This window comes from Cheilinus undulatus, linkage group 12 (assembly GCF_018320785.1).
Source record: "Cheilinus undulatus linkage group 12, ASM1832078v1, whole genome shotgun sequence".
NCBI classification, from domain to species: Eukaryota; Metazoa; Chordata; class Actinopteri; order Labriformes; family Labridae; genus Cheilinus; species Cheilinus undulatus.
This window is the reverse complement of record NC_054876.1, coordinates 2,925,761-2,948,780: the sequence shown is the minus strand read 5'-3', so window position 1 is coordinate 2,948,780 and position 23,020 is coordinate 2,925,761. Positions and strand designations below refer to the sequence as shown.

The 23,020-nt window shown below is 39.9% G+C and overlaps 1 protein-coding gene across 3 annotated transcripts in view; it reads right to left on the bottom strand.

Moving 5' to 3' along the window:
- The window catches only part of ntm (neurotrimin), a 930,591-nt gene that overhangs the window by 58,271 nt on the left and 849,300 nt on the right, over positions 1-23,020 (bottom strand). For all 3 annotated transcript variants that reach the window (XM_041801723.1, XM_041801722.1, XM_041801724.1), the window contains one exon: positions 9,286-9,411. In XM_041801723.1, the coding sequence (XP_041657657.1) occupies positions 9,286-9,411 (126 nt within the window). The remainder of the gene's footprint in view (positions 1-9,285; positions 9,412-23,020) is intronic.

The following is a 23,020-nucleotide window of genomic DNA, read 5'->3' as shown; positions in this document are numbered from 1 at the left end:
TGGCTGATTACAAATATCCAACTCATCATTCTTCAACAAGAACGTATAAAATGTTAAATAAAAATCTCTAAAACTGATGCCACTTTACAGCAGTGGTTCTCGACACTGGGGTCGGGACCCCATTGGGGGTTGCGAGACGCTGAGAGGGGGTCTCCACATGCCTTGAAAAAACTTGGAATATTTTTTAATTTACACTGTTGCCACGTTACACCAATTTTGCCACATTTCAACCCATTTTCATCACATTTTCCCATCAATTTTGCCAACTTTTACACTTTTTTTGCCAGTTAAAGCCCTTTTTTTGTCAGTTTTAAACCCTTTCCACCACTTTTTTTCTGCCTGTTTTTGCCACTTCTAAACCAGACCTTGCCACTCTCTGCCTATTGTTGGCTCTGTTGACCCTTTATTTCCCCATTAACCCCTCTTCACCACTTTTTACACCACATTTCACAATCTAATATGCCCATTATTGCTAGTTTAAGCCACCTATGTATTTCTGCCTCAGCTAACCCTTTTTTGCCAGTTTATCAGTTTTTATCCCATTTCACCAAATTTCCACTTATCTTTTCTACTATAATGCCATTTCAGCCACTTTTTTAGTCCCCTTTTTGCCATTTTTTACCTATTTTAGCTATTTCTAAATTTTTTTATTTCTGTTTCAAACAAAAGGATTCACACTTTTAAAAGGGCTATTTACTGCACAAATGAATTAAAAAGACATTTGTTTCTTTGATAGTAGTGGAGGAGTGGTTATGATTGAGGTTAAATATAAAATACTACAGCTTAACTTTACAATGGACCATGATTTTTTTTCTGGTCCCCAGTTTGGCTGGGCCATTTCTCCCCCCTTATGGACTATCTTGTCTCCACATGACTATTCTTGAAAGTGCATGACTGTGTTCAACCATCTTCAGGTACAGTGTGTGTGTGTGTGTGTGTGGGGTGGGGGGGGTTGTCCCCGGTCTCTGACACCTTTATTTTGGGGGTCACCATAAATGACAAGTCTATGATGACTGTTCTCATCACCACATCCTGCTGTTTTGGATTTTAAAACAAATAATTTGTGTCTTTTTTTTGAATCACATGACTTCTTTACTTGACCCAAACCACCACTCACCCTTCCCATTATAAAAATTTCACCATGTTAATGACCCTCCCTCTACAGCCAGTCAGATGACCTTGCACCCTATTAAACACCTGAATCCTCCTTCAGATATACAAACTATTTAAAGAGAGATTCACAATAATTTCTCTCAGTCATTAAGACAAAAATGATTTGGATACAAGCTCTGCTCCTTCTCTCAGCATGTGGACATTTTGCCAGTGGTTGGAGACCTGAATATTGCAGCCATACACTCATAATAGTTTCATTCAGTCGGATCAGCCAGCTATCTGCTGCAGATTTAGATTTAATTGGCACCAATTTAGTGGTGGGAAAATTATGCTTTTTGGAGTTATTTTAGAATCAGGAGAAACATGCTGCTAACAGCTAGAGCTTAAGGTTAGAAGGATTCTGAAATATTTATCACACTTACAAGAGTGTTAAATGATAACTGCACATCACATGTTCTTGACATTTTAGACTATGGTTAACACTGATTAGATCAGAACTCAGAACTCCACCTTTATTTAGTAAACCTTTCTGTATCTTTCCCTATGGGAAAAAGTCCATAATCATGGTAGAACTAACGGTACCGTGGGAAGAAGGGATGGAAGCAGCGTTTGAAAGGAAGAAGGAGAAATATGCAGAGCTTGCTTTCGAATGCCAACAAGCTGGGTGGAGAGCTTACACCTTTCCAGTGGAAGTCGGCTGCAGAGGCTACACAGGAAGCTCCACCCAGCGATTCCTTAAGACCATTGGAATCAGAGGCCCACATCTGGGCATTTTTGGCTCTGGCTATGCAGGAAAGACAAGGCTTGGGGGAGAGATGGATCCTAGGGCAGCTGCAGGGGGCAGTAGGGAGACGTCCCTACCGCTGCTCCACCACCTAGAGATGTTCCTGGATTAAAGGAGCGAAACATCTGTGAAGGGTGGCTCCCGGCTGATGACCTTGCAGCTGCCATAACGGCACTGACGAAAGTGCGTCAGGCAGAAATGCCCAGCAGGTGCGACACCAGTGCTCAAATCTGTACTTCCTTCCTACTCACTGAGGAGCTGGAAACATTTCCTAGAAATGTTGGTCCACATTGACATGGTAGCATCACACAGTTGACCCACCTTTAGCCCAAAACAAACCGGCTCCATATGACATGCGTGAAAACGATCGCCACCATTATTTTCTATGTCTAAACCCACACCGGCAGCAGCCAGACTCAATGCAATGCACCAATTGATGCCACTGTTCTATTTCCTGCATAACAATTTCCGACGACTGTGTCACGCACCAAAGCGTCACAGGTTTGTTCCGACTGAAGGCGTGTGACCTCGTCCACTGGTAGCATGTCTAGAGCGATGCGCCAGGAAAAAAATGTCAGCAGCGGACTATTCTACCTTTTCCATTCTGGTATAAGTCCACGATATTCTTGCTTCCACCATTGGGTGAGAACTTTAGGAAGTTAAAAGGTTAATGTTTGCTTAAAGGATCTGTGGTTTTATATTAAATACTTTGGCTAAATGTCCTCAAAAGAGTGAGCAACTGACCTCCCGGTGACCCTTTGCTCTCTATAATGATGGTTTACAATCAGGAGCCCATGCATTGCTTTTTTTTTTTGTGATCAAATGTTTTTATTCATTATCAGAGTGAGATTTGGGTCATATATCAACACAAAATAACAGACACATTTTCCTCACTTCAACCCACTTTGTCACACCCGTATATGGATGCGTAACTTCCTGAAGTTTCTTTGACATATTGGACACAAAACTCACACTTTTAATTTTGGTGGTCATAAAATTAATGAGAGGGTGAGTGGGAAGCACCGCTTTCCACGGGACCACACTAGTTTGAAGCACTGATCTCACTGCAAATAAAAGAAAAATGAGGCTGGTGGCAACTTATATTCTTTCCTGAGGTCTTCAAAAGATCTTAGACCATCTTCATTTATTACATGTGAGAGGGAGCGAATGCCCCGATTAGACCAAGATGGGAATAACAGTGGTCAGTGGTCTAAGCAGAGGAGCTGATTATTGAAAATTGGAGTATGTTTGTGCCATTTTATATCTGATTATCCCAACTTAACAGCCTGCTGCCATATTTTAATAGAGTGAGACATTATGGGACCAGATTTCTCCTGGGCTGGCTTGGGAGTAAGACCACTGAATAAGAGTTCATTTACCTTATATGGAGCCACGATTTTATTTTCAACCCTAAGCCATGGCATATTGACCTTGCTTTGTATTTTGAAAGGATTGGATATACTACACTTGTGACTTCCTGTTTGGATCTTTCTGATCAACAAGAATAGACGTGGTTTGGCAGTAGCCAGCACTGAAAACAGACCTGCCACATATCCCCAGCCAGGTTCAACGGAGTGGCAATTCAGGGACGCCCCGGTGCTGAACTGGAGTGCAGGCAGTGGAACTGCTCTGATTGACTCGACAGGGAGCGATTTGCTCCACAGTATGATTCACTGGAGGATCATGGCACAGCTGCTGTATGTGGAAATCACAGGTAACTGTTTTTCAAAACAGCCATATCAAGCAGTTTAAGCTGTTTTGCCAAGCAAACAATAAAAATAAAACATTACTCAACATTCTTCATTCTTAAGCTAATTTTGTGTCTTAAAATTTGTAAAATGTTCACAATATTTTTTCTTTTTATAACCTCACAGAGAAACAGCAGAAGGTATGTTTAAAGCCTGAAAAAGCCTGAAAAGTCTACAAATGGAAAAGCCTGTTTTTAGGTATTCTAGATGAGTACTATAAACACAGGCTGTTTATCCTTTACTTGTTGGGTCACTTAGAAAAAGTTATGGGGTGTGAATTAAAGGTATACCTACTCTTGTAAGATTTCAGAATTACTTTTGTTATGATGGCACCGAAAGGATTTCATTCATTTCCACTGTTGAATGATACTAGATGACCCTGTTTGATTCTACTTTTGCAGACACCACTTCACCACTGGGATGGATCCAATCTTCATGCTGTTCATCCTGAACTCTGGCTCTCCATGCTGCAGCAGAAATCCAGAGCAGGCAACATCAGTCCAGTCTTTCTTTGTCCAATTAGTGAGCCTGTGTGACCTGTTGACTCTGTTTCCTGTTCTTACCTGACAGGAGTAGCACCTGTTGTGGTCTCCTGCCACCACTTCTACATGCTTGACTGCACCAGTCACTGCCATGTGATTGATTAATCTGCTGATTAGATTCTTGCAATAACAAGCAGTAGATCAGATGTACCTAATATGAGCATGGATGACAGGAAAGAGATATCACAATGTCATTTTCCCCAGTATTGTTCAGCCTTATTTTGAGCATTTCACCTTTAGAGCACCACTGCCCTCTCCATATCAGCCCTTCAGTACAGTGTAATATAGTGTAAAGATAAGAGGATACAATAGATCCAGACTGAGACTGACCAGAGAGGAACCACAGAGCGACTGAAAGCACAATCACTGATGTGTTTGCTGCTTCAGCACCATGGATTTATTAATGGACAGTGAAGCATCTAATACTTCAGATCTGTGGTCTGGACTTGGATTATGACTGGCATCAACTTCAGTCAGATAAGAGTCAGAGAAGACAACATATTTAAGTAAATAACCCCCCTGCCCCTGTGCTCTCTCTCTACAGTCCTCATGGGCGTTAGGTTAGGATGATGCTGGTCTTTGGCTGTTTGATAAGAAAACGGCTGCATCTCTCAACATCCTTAACAATAAAATGCTTCAGTCTGAACAACACCTGCCGCTACAGTGTTACAGTGTTTGTTAGATCAGGGTCATGACATCTTCCAGAGAGAAACAGTGGTATCAAGGCTCATACCTTGTAAATTCAGAGTAAACATAATAATTGAAAACATTATATTTTACCTATATGTCACTGAGCTTTCACTTTCTGTGGGGACTTTTGCACCATGACTGAAGTTTCAACTCAGTCACAGAAGTCCAACCTGTGGGGACAAAATTCAGCAGTAAAACAAAGACGTACTGAACACTTTCTGGATCAAATGCATCATCCAGTCTTTCACTTTAACACTGATCAATTGACTATTGTATCAATCCAATCTTAAAAATCAAAACCAGCTATAGCAGTTCTATTTTTCTAAGTTAATAAGAAACGTTTTCAATTTTGGTAGAATTCAAAAGACTGTTTGGTAATTCTTCAGCTTCCTGGTATTTTAAAATAAACTACTGACTTTACCAGATATTACAATTAAGTGCTAACTATAGGAGGTCGTCTTGGAGGGCACTTTGTCATTTTGAACCCATTGAAAAATCCCCCTAGAGGGTAATTTATATTTTTATCCCATTATATGGTACACTTGGAGGTCACGATTTAAGTTTTGCCCAATGGATGGAAACCATAGAGCAGTGGTTTTCAAACTTTTTTTTTTTGCCCAAGGCACACCAAGGGTTAAGCTAAAATCTCAAGGCACACCGTGTATGTTCATACCAATATGAAATAGACTCTTTCAGTAATGATATTCAAAACTGCCCATAAGAGGGGTTATGGGGAGAACTTTCTGGGGCCCAGCCAACTGTGGGATCATGGAGGTCAGCAAAACCATGATCCATTGTTAAGCTAAACTGTGATACTAAATATGTTTAACCCAAATACCGGTAATAAAAATTCTAATCAAAGCAACAAAAATCAGTTTTGTTTATTTATGCTTTGGTACAATATAGCCTCTTTAAAAATGCTTTCCCATTAAAACAGAATGACCTTTTTATTGCCAATGTAGATGGAGACACTCAACTAAATGATTAGGAAAGTAATGTCAACTTCATAGCTAGGTCATAATGTGCAGAACCATCAGGATGCTGAAAAATGAAGTGGGAGATACTGAGACAACTTTAGTTCAGGAGAACTGAATAGAGACAACAAATATGTTGACGTAGAAAATTGGGCAAAAAGTGGGAAAGGTTGGCTAAAATGACTGCTTTTTGAAATGTGGCAAATTTGGGCAAAAAAGGCCAAACAATAGCAAAATAGGGAAAAAAATTGGCAAACAGGTGGCAAAAATGGGTTAAAAGTAGCCAAAAAGGGTTAAAAGTGATGAAAAATGTGCAAAAAAGAGACACCGCACCGGGGCCCTAGACGTGAGACAGGAGACTGGGGAAGAGCTACACAGTTTCAGATGAGGCGTTTTTAATGGAGCCAAATGACTTTGATATCTTTTAACTTTTGTAAACATTATTCTGGGATCTTCTACTCTTTCTGTCAAGACAACAGTATTGTACCGAACACGCCCACATGCAAACATCTCATCATAGCGCCCCCTACTGCTCACAGGAAGTGACACAAATTGGTAATTTGTTTAATTCCTCTTCCTGTGCTGAGCCTCGTATTTTTCAGCTGAAGTCCTCAATTACTGTCAACTTCACTGATTTGTTTCATTAATAGACACCTGACCGACAATGGCGAGTACTACAGTATCTCGCCACTTACACAGGAAGTTGCCATAGCTCTCATATGAAACATCAGATTTGCCTCAAATCTCACATGTATGACCAAGATCAGCCCCCACACATTCAAAAGTATGATTTTTGGTTTTGTTGTAGCACCCCTCCTGGCAACAGGAAGTAGCACAGTTGGGCCATTTCTTATTCCTCTTACTGAGTTGAACCTTCAAAGTCTGATTTTTTTCCAATGTCACAGGAAGTTGTCCTAATTCTGATATGAAACATCTGATTTGCTTCAATTTTTGCAAGCATGATCAAATTCTGCCCCGTTTTCAAACTTTTTTTTTTAGTGTTGCTGTAAGACTCCGTTCTGGCAACAGGAAGTAACACAGCTGGGCCATTTTTTTCCCTACATCTGAGTTGCACCTATCAAAGTCTGACTGGCCACATTATTTGACCACAACTGTCACAGGTTTCATTAATGGATGCCTAACTGCCAATGGCAAGCATTTTGATATCTCGCCAATTTTACAGGAAGTTGTCCTAATTCTGATATGAAACATCTGATCTGCTTCAAAGTAAACATGTCTGATCAGGGTCTTGCCCTCTATACATTAAAATAATAATTTCATGGTTTTGAAAAAGCGCCACCTAATCAAAACAAAACACATCCCCTTTTCTTTGTATTTACACAATAAATATTGGTTCTGGCTTGATCACCTTTACCTACTTCCTTTGTCAAAATGAACACTGCAGTGAGAGTTCTCCATATGGTCCCTAAGCCGTGCTGCAGCACACTGCACAGGCTGCTATCTTCCAAGTATTCCAACATACCCACGGTTCCTATACCTCAACATGCACCCAGATGTGAGGCCCCCTCAGGGCTGCTTGCAGGCTAGTATTTGTCTTAAACTACTCTTTTAAATTATATGTGGTGATCTGGAAGAGATGTGTCCTCGAATTAAATACCATCATTCTGTTGATTGTCTTTTTAGAGAAAAAAAAAAAAAATCTGAAACTAGTCTTTGTTAAAAAAAAAAAAAAAAAAAAGAAGTAAATGGTTATGCCATTATGCAGTTGAAAAAAGAAAAATCACTACAAGGTCTATCAAGTAGCTTAAGGCATTTAAAACTGAATGAAACTGTTTCCAGAGGAAAGCCTGATAAATAGAAGTCTTACTGCACTCTTCTGGTTCTAAAATAGACAGTTATTTAAGTTCTGGTACTCTGTTGTCATGGATTGACGAAGGGGAATTTATGTATTGTTGTTGTCTTCTTTTTTGTCTCCAATTTTAATTTTTTTTTTTTAATTTAATGTTACAAATAAATGCTTTGCTGCTTTGTTTAGTTTCTGGAGTAATTAAAATCTCATTTTGTCCACTTGCAGCTCCTCAAACTGAAATTGATTTCTGGCATTCCTGCCATTGTTGGCATGCACATGCAACGCAAGATGAGAAGCTCTGACTTGTCTTAAAGCATGAAAAAAAAGTTTTATAGCTTTACCGCCATGCTACACTCTGTCAGACTCAGATAAACAATATACACCACAATCATCATCGACAACCACATCAAACTCCTGCAGCCAAAAAAAGAAAACAGCATGGAAATCTGAAGAAACGCTGCCATCAATAATCATCTGCAGGTGTCATAGAATACGCTAACGCAGGAGCTGCATCGCTGCTGTGTTTCTCCTCCTATGACTGATTTAGCATATTAATTTCTTAATGTAGGTAATAAATTATCCAAGCATAATCACACCCAATTAAAGCTCAATAATAGGGAAGACAATGAAATGTGATGAGAGTAATCTGAATTTGAATTGAAACCAATTTACAAGTCATTTTCAGATGCTTACTATTATTCTCTCTCATCATATACTAAATCAAAAAGACTGTTGTGGATTATTGTTTCTGGGGGGGTTAAAAGAGGGATTTCAACATTTAGAGCCATAAACACACAGAGCTGTTCAAAATAATACACTCCAACAATAATTTCTCTGCCTGATTTCCTCCTTACATACAGCACAGCCACACTTATTCCAGACACAATATGATACCCTGATTTCACTTTGATTTAAACAACCAAAAAACATGATGAACAAACAAGAATTCCAAAAAAAGTTGGGACACTGTGCAAATGTGAATAGAAAACAAATGCAGCGATTTGCAAATTCTTTTCAACTTATATTCAACTAAATACAAACGAGACGAAATGTGTATGTCCAGAGAAACAGAGTTTTTCGCAGTATTCGGTTGGATAAGGCTTGAAAAAGATTTGCAAATCACTGTGTTCTGTTGTGATTCACATTCACACAGTGTCCCATCTTTTTTGGAAGCAGGATGTACAGTATCTGCAGCATTTTTATTATGAATGCAGCCATGCTGGATTAAAGAGAGGACACTCTGGCGTAGCAGCTTTGACTGTCCGTCTAAGAGGAATGAGTGAATGTGACTGAGAACATAAATGCACTTAATCGGATTCTTTGAAATGCTTACAGCAGCGTGTGTGTATTTACCCATAATGCTCCACTGTGCTCATTTTCCCACATTAATCCTGTCATTCAAATGGCCTCCACATCATTTACATCCAGCCTATTATCCTAATTAATTAGTCCAATAACAACAGGGTCAGTTTATTTTCCTATGAACAATTATGTTGTAATGATGATGTGGGAACACGTAATGATGGGTAATAAGTGGAGCGAGAAACCCAGCAGGGGTCACACAAAGTCACAGATGAGGAGATAAACACAGCGGGGTGAGCTGAAGAGAGAAGGAAGTGTTTACCTGAGGAGGAGATGAGTCTCCAGCTGATGGACGGCTCTGGTTTACCGCTGGCCTGGCACATCAGCGTCACGTTGGCGCCTTCGTTTACGATGATGTCCCTCGACAGGTTGATGATTTTTGGTGGTACTGTGAAGACAAGTGACAAAAGTGTGAATTCATAAAGCGTGAGTTTAATCATTTATTGGAGCGTGTATATATTGTCTCGCCTGCTTTTAAGGGCTCTGCTCAAAGATGCTCCCTGGGTTAGCCAAGCAGCATGCTGCTCCTTAGAGGGAGCATGGAGCAATCCAAGCCTTAGCAGCCGAACTGTGAGTTTCAGGTCAGACGGAGGAGGCTGCAGTGATGGAGGTGAAGCTTTGCCACCAGCAGCAGGGTGTAATTAACACTGAGGAAGCATAGATCAGTATGAAGGGCGTCATATTTAAATGGACCACCAGGTTGAGAGAATGAGCTGTGATTTCTGGGGCCTAGGGGCCCACAGGGGTCAGAAAAATCCTGGTCCAGTGTAAGGTCAATCAGTGATTGCAATATTTTATTCTTAACCTGAAAATAACCACTCTTATCAAAGAAACAAAAATATTTCATATCACTTTATGTCATGGTGTAATATAGGCTTTTAAAAATGTAAAACCTTTTATTCTTAAAACAGAAATACAGTTTTATCATTAATGTTAACAATATGGATGGGCATACTGAGTTAAATGATTAGGAAAGTAATGTCTCACTGCAGAGCACAGCCATAATGTGCACACACATCACACAAAGCAGAGGATAAGGGGGAAAAAGGGCAAAAAGTGGTGAAAATGTGTTTAAGGAGCCAAAAAAAGTGGCCAAAGGAGAGGAAAATGGCAAAAAAAAGGCAAAAATGGGGAAGTGGCTGCAAAAAATGGGTTAAAAATATTAAAAAAGGATGAAAAGGAGCTAAAAATTTATAAAAAGTGGCAAAAAGAAAGGATTTAAATAGTCTTAATGTGTCACAAAGAGCAAAGAGCAGAAAAAATGGGTTACAAATTAAAAAATAAGGTTGAAATGTTGCAAATACTAGAATAAAGTGGCAAAAAAGTAGCAAAAATTGGCAAAAAGCTGCAAAGTGGTGAAAAAATGGAAGAAAAATGTATTGAAAAGTTGCAAAAATGACTTAGAGGTGGTGGAAGAAGGGCGGCATGAACGAGATAAAAGTGGCAAGAAAAGCAAAAAAATCTTCAGGAGTGTCAAAGATGCGCAAAAAGCTGCAGAATGGGTAAAAGGCGAACAAAAGCAGTGTTTGAAAGTGGGGAAAAAGGGCACAGGTCACTGTACTATAAATATACCTGTGTCTGGAAGGTCTAGTCACTGATTAATCAGTATTACAGGCTACCATTACACCATGGAGACAAAAGAACACCCAAGCAACTCAGGGTGCTTTCACACTAGGGGTCCAGTCCACTTGAGCCCAAAGTCCGGTTCTTTTTGGTAGTGTGAATGCAAACGAACTGCATCCGGGCACCGGGCCCAGGACCACATCAGGAGGGGGTCTTTGGTGCAATTCAAGTGGGCTCTGGCATGGATCCAATCAGATGTGAATGATACCGTGCCCAGATATGGGACAGAGCGTTGTATTAGCTTTATGACTTCACCATAAAAACGAAACTTCTTTCCACAGCGCAGCAGTTTGTTCACATTTTTCCTCAATAAAGGGCGGAAGGAATAGGTTAGAAGTGTAAGTAAAAAAAAGAAGTGGCAAAAGCCACAAAAATTGGTTTAAAGTGAAAAAAGAGTTGAAAAGTGGTGAAAAATTGACAAAACTGGAAAGAAGTGGCAAATTGGGGCAAAAAGCTGCAAAATGGGTAAAAAGTGTCAAAAATGTGTAGTAAGTGACTATACTGGTTAAAGTATCACAAATAAATAATTCCATCAGAACCCAGTAATAGTTTAACACTTTTCAGCTCCAAAATGAGTTCACTGTTAGCCAGGATGCTAGCACCAATGCTCCGATGTCACTGATGAATCAAATCTGTGGAAGGCCCATTTTCTGGATTTGTCAGGGGCCAATTCTGTGGGCGGGCCTGGTTATGAGTTATTACTCAGTTAGCAGGCAGTCAGCTGATTGTAGCCAAGCTTACATGTCCTGCATGAACTCACCCACAAATTCCACAACTCTTGCGCAGCAGTCCTCAGTGATCTGTATATGAAGCGCACTGCGGAGCCAATCGCTCCCACTTTCGTCAGACATTGCAGTTCCAGGTAAGTACCAGGCCAGTTTTCGGAGGAGGCCATAGCCAAACTGGTGCCATATATGACACAGTTGTCTGTTGCCTACCATGTTTTTTGAAGCGCTTTTCCATTAAAGACTGGTCTTCAAAAGGTGTTGGTACTATACAGTAAACCGAGGCTCATTGTCCTAAAGAGAGAAATTAAGTTTGAAAGTGCTGACACCTTCCAGCCTTGTGCTGCTCCACACTCCCAGAATGCTTCCTCTGTAGCTTGTGGAGGAATAGAGCAGAATGTGTCTGCACTTTAAAGACAGCTTTAAAGACAGCTTTTCTCCTTAAATTTTAGAAATATGTTTATAAACTGACAACAATAGTTTACTTATTAGTTAAATCACAGTTTCTGTTAGGACTGGGGCTGTAACATGAACTTATGGATGTCTAAGAGCACATGCATTTATGGATGTCTGTTGTCTGCAGTCTTTTACCCTTATATTCCATCTTCTATTCCATATTTGTCTCTGCTTTGATGAGACTGTGCAGAATAGCTGCTTATTTGTTAAAGAGAAAGAAAAGAATGTTTTATATGTGTTGTAGGAGCTGCTCTGTGTCTGCATCAGTGCCCTCTGGGATCTCTGCAGGTGTGAACGACTCCACCTTCAGTGTTCTGCTCACGTGTGAAGAGGAGGTGAAGGCTTCCACCAGCTCGCTCCTCTGGGACTCAAACTGTGCAGCGGGAGCTGGTTTTTAGCATTCTGCAGCACACTTTAAAGGTTTCATGCCTTTTTAAAAGTGAAGTATCTGTTATTAGTGTTTGTGATGCAGAGGTGTAATTATTCACAGTTTAGAAGAGCTGTTAAAACCTGACAATTACAAAAAACTGCCACCATATTCATTTACCAGACAAGCCTGGCTCCTTTCTCGGTGACAAATTGTAATGAATAATGCAATCACTTCACTGGAGCACCTAAAGATATGAACACAAGCCATTTCTTTTCAAAGCGTGTAAACTCAATATTATCTCCTCAGCACACAAATCAATAAAGGGAAATTATGTTTATGTGAGAATGGAGTCACTGTCATGTTTAATTCACTCCGCCTTGTGAGAGCATTTTTTAAATTCCCCGTGGAGAATAAAGCTTTTTGTTACACAGCGTTGAATCCAACAGAGAGAAAGATATTCTTCTATTTTCTTCTGAGTGATAATAAAGTCTGTTAGAGTGGCTTTAATTTATGACTGCTTACATGAAGATGATGGACTAGTAAAGACATTCAAATCAATGAAACAGAGAAAACCCAAAACTGCACAGCTGTTACCTATGGAGGTGGATACCAACCCTTTTAGTAGTCATGGCGATACAAACAAATACTAAAATCATTAATAATCACAGAATAATTAATCATAAATGAAATGGACAAAGCCAGAGTGCTGCTAACTTCTCCAAACAAAGCTTTGGTTTATTTTTACTGCAACAATAACTGCTTTACATGAAAACCAAAAATGACTTCTCTTAGTACTTAAAAAGGTGAAAATAGTTAAAGCAAAACCCCAAAAAATACAACCCATACTCTTCCTACATTCTTCAAACATTCTCTTCCAACAACAAAGAGAAAAGAGGAGAGGATGGTGAATGTGTCTCAAGTGACTGTACTATAAATATACCTGTGTCTGGAAGGTCTAGTCACTGGTTAATCAGTATTACTGGCTACCATTACACCATGGAGACAAAAGAACACCTGAGCAACTCAGGGTGCTTTCACACTAGGGGGTCCTGTGCTGGATCTGAGTGCACTTGAGCCCAAAGTCCGGTTCTTTTTGGTAGTGTGAATCCAAACGAACCGTGCCCGGGCACCTAGCCCTGGCCCACATGGGGAGGTGGTCTTGGGTGTAATTCAAGCAGACTCTGGCACGGAATGCAACCAAATACGGGACAGAGCGTCGTATCAGCTTTATGACGTCATCAGAAAAACGATACTTCTTTCCACAGCGAGAAAGTTTGTTCACATTCTTCCTGAATAAAGGGCGAGAATCATCAGAATCCAGCAGGGGTGTAATGATTTAACGATCTGGATCGATATATCGATTGTTTGAGCAATGATTCAGTCAAATCGATTGAAAGTAAAAACATCGATATTAATCGATATTTTTACCTTTCGCTTTTAATTTGAAAATCCCCCCACATGCTTGGTTATGACAGTTTCTGCCCATCCATGAGTCACAACACCACTAGGCACGGATAGCAGGTAATGGCAGCCAAGAGAGTATCAATATTGTGGTTTTTTTTGCTTTTGTGGTAAATGGGTTCACAAAATCGTCTGATATCAATCGCAGGCCTCTTTATCGAGTCGAATCAAAATCTAAATCAAATGGTGGTAGACTTTGATATCAGCAAATATCAAATCATTCTCAAAATCGATATTGTATCATATCGTGATGAAACTGGTGATTTTCACCCCTAGAATCCAGTCAATAAATGGTCTGCTGTGACTCACCTTACAGATGAACACAAGTTAGAGTCAGTGAGAGGAGGTGCAAAGGCAATGAAAGTCTCCTTTCACCTCAAAAACCGCTGTATCTGCACAGTGCAAGCCCATTTAATCCTCTGAGCTGTAGTAGATGTGCAGATATGAAGAGCAGAGTTGCTGGCATCTTTAAAGTGATTTTAAATCATCCATGGCTGAAGGATGGACTTTTTGCCGGGTTAAAACAAAAACAATCGTCGCTCAGGTCATGACCCCAGTGGTTGCCATGGTGGCTTCTTCTTCTCTCTCCTCCTTGTCGTGATTGTAAACCAGCTACGTGCATACTGCCACCTGCTGTTTCAGACTGAGTACAGACGCAAGTGGGCCCGGGCACGAGTCAATGTTGCTAGTGTGAATGCAAGCCAGTGGGGGCAAGGGGGAGGAATCAAGCTGCGGCGGGGTTCGAAACAACTGGCCCTAATGTGAAAGCGCCCTCAGAGAAAAGGTTATTGAAAAATATAAGTCAGGAGATGATACATTGAAAAAAATGCATTATATGTGATTCAAGTTAGGTGTTTTACTACTAAGTTGCCAAAGAAGAGATTATATACAACATTATTTTTAAATTTCTTCTTGTAAAATTAAAATATGTGAAAGCTGAATATGATTGTCAGGATATGCACTCTGCAGGTAAAAGTCATCAGGATTTAAAAATGTGTGATTTCCTGACTCTAAAAGTTTGCATGTGTTTTCATCTAAAGGTTTCAACATAAAGTGTGCAGCATGGAGGGAAAAGAAAAAAAAAAACCTTCATAAACTTCTTAAACTCTAGCAAGTTGTTTGAAAGGAGAGCAGGGAGCATTGTTTCGAACAAGCAAAGAATAGAAGACTTATAAAAAGCACTTTGTTCAGAAAAAAGTATTAAACTCTAGTGAGGATGCTCCGAGGTTAACAGAGGAGGTTACTGTCAGACGCAGAGAGGTTCAATGTGAATCACAGCTTTCTTTTTAAAAGATCACTCAGAGGAATAACAGAAATGCTCTAATAATAGGATTAAAGGGCTTCAAACAACCACAGAGGCACCGACATCCTTACCAAGGACAAACAACACGAGTTTGAGTCCACAACACACCGTGTTAGTACAACTGTTCAATCACAGCTGACAACAAAAAAAGGAAAACTTTTACTTCATCTCACTGGTGCACAGTCATATTGGAACGGGAAGGGGCCATCTCCAAACTGTTCCCACAAAGTTGGGAGCATGGAATTGTCCACAATCTCTTGGTATGCTGAAGCATTCAGAGTTTCTTTCACTGGAACTACGGGGCCAAGCCCAGCTCCTGAAAAACAAGCCCACACCATAATCCCTCCTCCACCAAACTTTACACTTGGAATATTAGTCAGACAAGTACCGTTCTCCTGGCATCCACCAAACCCAGACATGTCCATCAGATTGCCAGATGGAGAAGCACGATCCCCACTGCTCTAGAGTCCAGTGGCAGTGTGCTTTACACCACTGCATCTGATGCTTTGCATTGCACTTGATGTGTGGCTTGGATGCAGCTGTTACCATGGAAACCCATTCCATGAAACTCTCTGTGCACTGTTCTTGAGCTAATCTGAAGGCTACATGAAGTTTGGAGGTCTGTAGCCATTGACTCTGCAGAAAGTTTGCCCCTTCTGCACACTATGCGCCTCAGCATCCGCTGACCCCGCTCCGTCATTTTACATGGCTTACCACTTGGTGGCTGAGTTGCTGTCATTCCCAATGGCTTCCACTTTGTTATAATACCACTGACAGTTGACTGTGGAATATTTAGGAGCCAGGAAATTTCACCACTGGACTTGTTGCACAGGTGGCATCCTATCACAGTACCACGCTGGAATTCACTGAGCTCCTGAGAGTGAGCCAATCTTTCACAAATGTGTGTAGAAACAGTCTGCATGCCTAGGTGATGATTTTATACACCTGTGGCCATGGAAGTGATTGGAACACCTGATTTCAATTATTTGGATGGGTGAGTGAATACTTTTGGCAATATAGTGTATCATCCTTTTTCTAAAGGTAGCATTTCTGTCTATCAGGGCTGTCTGGCATCCTTGAACAGAGTTTCGAACAGCAGTTTCAGGTAATAAATCCTCAGAATCTCTGCAGGATCCTCTGTGTGATAATGTTGGAGACTTCTGATAACATCTGAGAGAGTTGGCGCGTGGCAATAAAAGCTCCATTAGTGGATGTATTTTGATTCAGCCCAGGGATTAACACTACACCAGCCAATATGGTGCTGTTATTGATGGTGAAGGAATATGTTTCCAAACTGTATGAATGTATAGTTTTTGATAGCTTTACAAACAAATAGGACCCATGTTCCCAGTGCAATCGATCCTAGAAATAAGATGAATATTCCCTGGTAGATACAGCACTTTGGTCAATAGAGAACTTTGAATTGACTTTTTAGAAATGCCCTTTTGGGCTGATCCTTGCTATCTCAACAAAAGAGACAATTTTAAAAGTAGTCAATAAGTCTGAGCTGAATCTTCTCTCCATTTTCAACTTTTCATCTAAGAGTTTCAATTGTTGCTGCAGAGGGACATTTCCTCAGAGTTAACCAAGGTCTCCTTGTCAAAAGACACAATCTGCTTCTGAAAAACAGGAAATGGAAAACACGTTTCTTGTTTTCCCAGAAATTCCATGAATAAGTTAAACCAATGAAACAGTCACTATCAAGTCAGTGGCAGACTCAGACATTATCATTTCTTTAATCCAGATGGTTTGATTGTTAATTTATCCCTGAGAATCTGCTAAATATGGTTTTATTTTTCAAAATATGAATAAAATTCAGCCTGGCAGACTCAAGATATAAAGATGAAAATATTAACAGTGTGACTCCATTAATAATTCCTTCACTGTATTTTAAATTATATGTTAACTAGTGATTGTCTTTGTTTTCTTTCTCTCAGTAATACTGAATAGGTTTCTGCTGAATTATTTAGATATTAACCCTCCTGCCCCCCTTAAATTTACTACCCTCAGGCAAAAATGCACATGTACAGAAAAATTGCCATTAAATCAGCATACGTCAATATTTTTTTTTCTACTTTTTCTTTTCATAAATCTCTTTAACAACTTCAGACCTGTTAAAAAACTGCCAAACATTCAATAATTTTCAAGATTTTAACCCTTTAAATGCCAGTTTGATTATTTGAAATATTTTATCTTTTATTACAAAAGAACACAAAAAGTGAATTATTTTTCATAATAAATAATAGAAAGAAAGGGCTTTGGTGCTGATGAGAATCTTGGATGGGTCAAAGATTAGCAACAAAATTAATCTGATTGCATTTGTATTTTTAACAATATGGCACCCTTAAGACACCTTCGAGGCAAAAATATACATGTACAAAAAAACTGCTATGTTGAATTTGATGGCAGCAAAAAAAAGTAGGGACGGGGCCATGTTTACCATTGTGTCCAGTCCCTTTTTCTTTTAACAACAGTGGAAGTAAGAAGACTAGTTGCTGGAGTTTTCAGAGAGGGAAGTTGTCCCATTCCTGTCCAATGTCTTGATGTTTTTTTCTGGATTTTTCAGTTTGAACCAATCCAATTCATATGCATCTATACACATTAAATACCACCAATAAAGCAGTGGGAGCAAACCGGGGCTAAGTGTTTTGTCCAGGACACATCAACATGTGACTGCAGGAACAAGGGATCAAAACCACAACATTTCGACTGCAAGACAGCTAAACCACATTCCCCCACTATGTAAATGAGAAAAGATTAAAAGGCGATACCAAAAGGAGCAGAAATTACATCCAGATATGTTTTAAAATGACACCACTGCCTTTTCATCATCCTCCAACTCTCAGGGCTTTTCCAGCTTCCTCAGAGGACCACCAAAGAAGTCCTCATTGCCCTTCTGCTCAGTCAGCGTGGGACAGGGACAGACGGGGTTTCCATCATTGTGTTCATTCTTTGCAGGAATGGAGGTCTGGCTGCTAGAGGAGGCAGAGCTGTCGGCTGCACAGGGGCCCAGAATCTTCCTGGGAGTTAAGGCTGCAAAAGCTTTAACTAACAACGTTCAGGGAACATTGTCAGTTTTAGTCCTCACCATTTTGCCAGAGAGTTTAAACTCAGAAGGTCTTTACTCATGGAGAAAGAACAACAAAGTGCCTTTTCAATCCTGTCCCTGGCTAACCCAGATTTCTCCAGTTTCTCAGAATCTTCTGATGGTGAGATATGCCTTTATCTTAAATTGTTCCAATATTTTTAGATGCAGTTTTTTCATAACCTGACACGCCAGATGGATTTGATTCACACATCAATCTGGGAAAGCTTCAACAGGAAACGTTTGAGAAAAGGCAGACACTTTGAAAAAAACTCAGAGTGTGATTGGATGAACGTTCTGTCTGTCACATCTCTATGGGCCAATCAGAGCAACAAAACACAGGACGTAGCAGCTATCGAGCTGCGCGTGAGCAGGAATAACGCAAAACAGGGCGACTATAGGCATGTAAGTACTTGACTTATGTCATTTTTGAAAAGAAAACAGCTCACTGCTGTTCTTTGTTCCCCTTTTAATAAAGAAATGTCATCAAGTTCTGATTAAACTGGCACTTTAGCGGCATCCATGTTAATTTCTTCTACCATAATTGCACCAGCCTCTTGTTGCTGCTTGTTTACGTTACGACTCTACCGTTACGACTCTACCTGCCCCTCGTTGCTGATTGGTCCTGTCACTTTCTAACCAGGCCCAAAGAGTTCAGGTGGGAGCTTAACAAGATGGATCCGCCAGTGAAAAACAAGGAAATGGGCGTATCCATCTGCTTTGCAAGGTTAACTTTTTTCACCTTCTTTAACCTTTCTTTAACCTTCGCTGAGACATGTTGCCACCATCAGATTCAACCTGAGTTCAAGTTTTTTTTAATAAAATGATAAAATATCTAAAATAGCATCAACATCTGATATGTTATATTGTGAATAAAATATCAGATTATAAGATTTGAAAATTTGCTTTAGTTTTAATTTGCATTTTACACAGCGTCCCAACTTTTTGTGACTAGGGTTTTAGCTTCACATGGTCTTTTTTTGTGATACCACTTCACGTATTTATTAATTGATTACATCTCTGGGCTGCTGCCTTCCCTAAAATCTGACAGTAAAGATAACAGGAACCTTAATCTCATTATTTTTGTCATTTTAGAGTTGTGGTAGTCGCTTGGTGAGTTTATAGGCTAATTATTTCATGTGACCATGTAATGATGGGACTGACTTTATGATCTGATCTAAATGACGGCCATATTTGTGACTTGCAGACTTATTTAAGAAAGCCTGGTATGACAGCCTCGTCTAAAAATGTCCCTGGATGTCTCGGTCTATCACTGAACAAAGCTGATGTCTGTATACCTTTGCACTGATTTATTCTTGATGGCTCACACTTATTCAGTTTCCTGAATAAAAACAGTTTTTGTCTCTTTTTTTTCTTTATTTTTATCACTGACAGATCTCTGCCAGCTTTCTTTTCTGTCATTTCCATTTCAAAGAAACAAGGACACATCTGTATTTTGACATCTCAGGATAATCAACTTAGAGCGTATGAATAGAGTGTCAACAGTGCTTCAACTTGTTTTAGTCACATCAGAAGTGTTTGTAAGACAAAAATCTATGAATAATTTATTCCAGCTTAATCCTCGTTTACCCTTCATGAATGACAAAAGCATCACGCCACCATGGCGCCGCTGCTTCGTTTAGCTGTGGTGCAGGAGGCCAAGGCTGAAACTCTGTTTGTGGAAGAAAAACAAAAGGTTGAGCTTCAAATTGATTCAAAACGAGCTGTTAGGCTGTAAAAATCGTCAGCTCCTTCTGGTGAAATTGCTAATTATAAAACCGTGAAGAAAGAGAAATCCTGCTAAGACCCTTGTTTGCTCTGACAGTGATGGCTTTAAGTCAGTTGTGTCTGCAGTAAACCCACGGCCAGTCTGCCAGAGACAGAAATAGAGGAAATAAATCTTCAAGAATCCTGCTGGAGTTTAAGGAAATTTAGGTCTGTTTTAGACAATCTTCACACAGTGGTCTTTCTGCAATCAAATAATTGAATTGTTAATCAAAATCAGTGTCAATTTTGACAGCAAATTTAGTCTTTATATTAAATACATTTTAGTTTTAGTCACATTTGAGTCATTTTTACCCTTTATAGTTTTAGTCTAACCTTGCAAAGCAGATGGCTTTGCCCGTTTCCGTGTTTGTCACTGGCGATTCCAACTTGCAAAGCTCCCTTCTGAACTGTTTGGGCCCGGTTAGAAAGTGACAGGACCAATCAGCGACAAGGGCCAGTACTTTTGGGTGTGGCTGAGTCGTGATGTAAGCAAGCAGCAACAAGAGGCCGGTTTGAATTATGGTGGGAGAGCTTAGCGTGGATGCTGCTAAAGCGTCAGTTTTATCAGAACTTGACAACATTTCTTCATTAAAAGAAGAACAAAGAACAGCAGTGAGTTGCTTTTTCAAAAACGACAAAGTCGTGTACTGACATGTCTACAGTTACCCTTCCAAAAGGGTTCCAATCTTATCTCTCTGTCCCAAAAGGGTGGATTTACACACACAACAACAGGGATTTGCACTGACGTCATGTCAGCGTGCAACACAACTGCTCAGCTCTGGGCTGCAAAACACTGAAGTCTCTGTGGGGATTGGCGAAAACGAGAGAAAAACAGACTCATATCTGCTTTAATCGGGCATATTTGGACTTGACACTGATCCACACTGTTTCCTAGTCTGTGGATATTGATATCTGGCCATAAATCAAGTTTCCTGATGTGTATCTGGACCTGATTTTAAGAACACAAAGCAGAGCCTGAAGGCTCACATCAGCCTGGTCTATCTGCGATGGATGTGAAACTAAAATAATGCTGGAGTTTTGTGAATACTAAGCTTTAGTTCTGTTGATTCTCTGTTTTGTAGATAGTTATTCATCTACTCCTTACTTTAAAAAACTTGTGGAAAAAAATCGCTCTATGGCTGATGATTTTACTCATAAAACTTTGTGCTGCAGCCTATTTTAAACAAAATCAGTGCACCCAGGATTTCTGAAATAATCTAGTTTATTTTAACACCAGTTCAACCTTGAGCTTATGTTTAATGTGACCTCTTCTCATGGCACAGCTCTAAACTTATTTTATGTGGTATAAACTGTTCTGGACTAGATATATTCACATATAGGTACATCTCAAAAAATTTGAATATCATGAAAAAGTTCAGTATTTTTTGTCTCTCATTTCAGAAAGTGAAAGCCATATATTATATAGACTCATTTCACATAGGGTGAAATATTTCAAGCCTTTATTTCTTGAAATGTTGATGATTGTGGCTTACAGATAAGAAAACCCAAAAATCAGTGTCTCAGAAAATTAGAATATTGTAAAAAAGTTCAATATTGAAAAGTCATGGTGTAACACCCAAATCAGCTAATTAACTCCAAACACCTGCAAAGGTTTCCTGAGCCTTTAAATGGTCTCTCAGTCTGGGTCAGTAGGCTACACTATCATGGGGAAGACTGCAGACTTGACAGATGTCCAGAAGACAGTCACTGACACCCTCCACAAGGAGGATAAGCCACTAAAGGTCACTGCTAAAGAAGCTGGTTGTTCTCAGAGTTCTGTATCCAAGCATATGGAGTCAGCGCATCAAGAGCCACTACGCACAGACCAATCCTAGACATGGACTACAACATAGGCATTCCTCGTGTCAAGCCACTCCTGAACCAGAGACAACGTCAGAAGCGTCTTACCTGGGCTGTGGAGGAAAAGAACTGGACTGTTGCTCAGTGGTCCAAAGTCCTCTTTTCAGATGAAAGTACATTTTGTATGTCATTTGGAAATCAAGGTCCCAGAGTCTGGAGGAAGAGTGGAGAGGCACAGAATCCACGTTGCTTGGAGTCCAGTGTGAAGTTTCCACAGTCAGTGATGATTTGGGCTGCCATGGCATCTGCTGGTGTTGGTCCACTGTGATTTCTGAAGTCCACAGTCAACGCAGCCATCTACCAGGACATTTTAGAGACCTTCATGCTTCCTTCTGCTGACAAGCTTTATGGAGATGCTGATTTCATTTTCCAGCAGGACTTGGCACCTGCCCACACTGCCAAAGGTACCAAAAGCTGCTTCAATGACCATGGTGTTACTGAGCTTGATTCTGACCTGAACCCCGTAGAGAATCTATGGGGTACTGTCAAGAAGAACATGAGAGACACCAGACCCAACAATGCAGATGGCCTGAAGGCCGCTATCAAAGCAACCTGGGCTTCCATTACACCTGAGCAGTGCCACAGGCTGATCGCCTCCATGTCACACCACATTGATGCAGTAATTCATGCAAAAGGAGACCCAAGCAAGTATTGAAGGCATAGAAATGAACATACTTTTCAGAAGCCTGACATTTCTGTTTAAAATATCCTTTTTTTTATTGATCTTATGTAATATTCTAATTTTCTGAGACACTGAATTTTGGGTTTTCATTATCTGTAAGCCATAATCAACAACATTTCAAGAAATAAAGGCTTGAAATACTTCACTCTATGTGTAATGAGTCTATATAATAAATGGGATTCACTTTCTGAAATGAGAGACAAAAAATATTGAACTTTTTCATGACATTCAAATCTTTTGAGATGTACCTGTATTAACATTTTTGACTTAAAGCATTTCTGTACACGTTTTCCAACAGCTGAGGATCTGTGCTGACAGCGGTTAAAATAACTAAGATGTAGTTATTTTTTCAAAAAGCACTTTCAGCTGAAATAAAGCTGTTTAATGCTTATTCCCTACTGATTTCTGTCACTCATTCTTTCTATAACTCTGCGGCTGGACTTCACATTCACACCTTTACAGCCTGCCAAGTCAGTGTACGGGTGTCTGTAAATACGCAAACTATTTTGGTGTTTACCACCCACTGGAAACGCAGCTTTAGACCAGTCTTCCTCATGGAAAAAGGCTGTTGACCAACATTTTAAGTCATAGTTTTAGCTGATGAAATGAACACTGATTAAAATCAATGTTAAAAATGCAATTTTTAAGATAATAAAGAACATTTA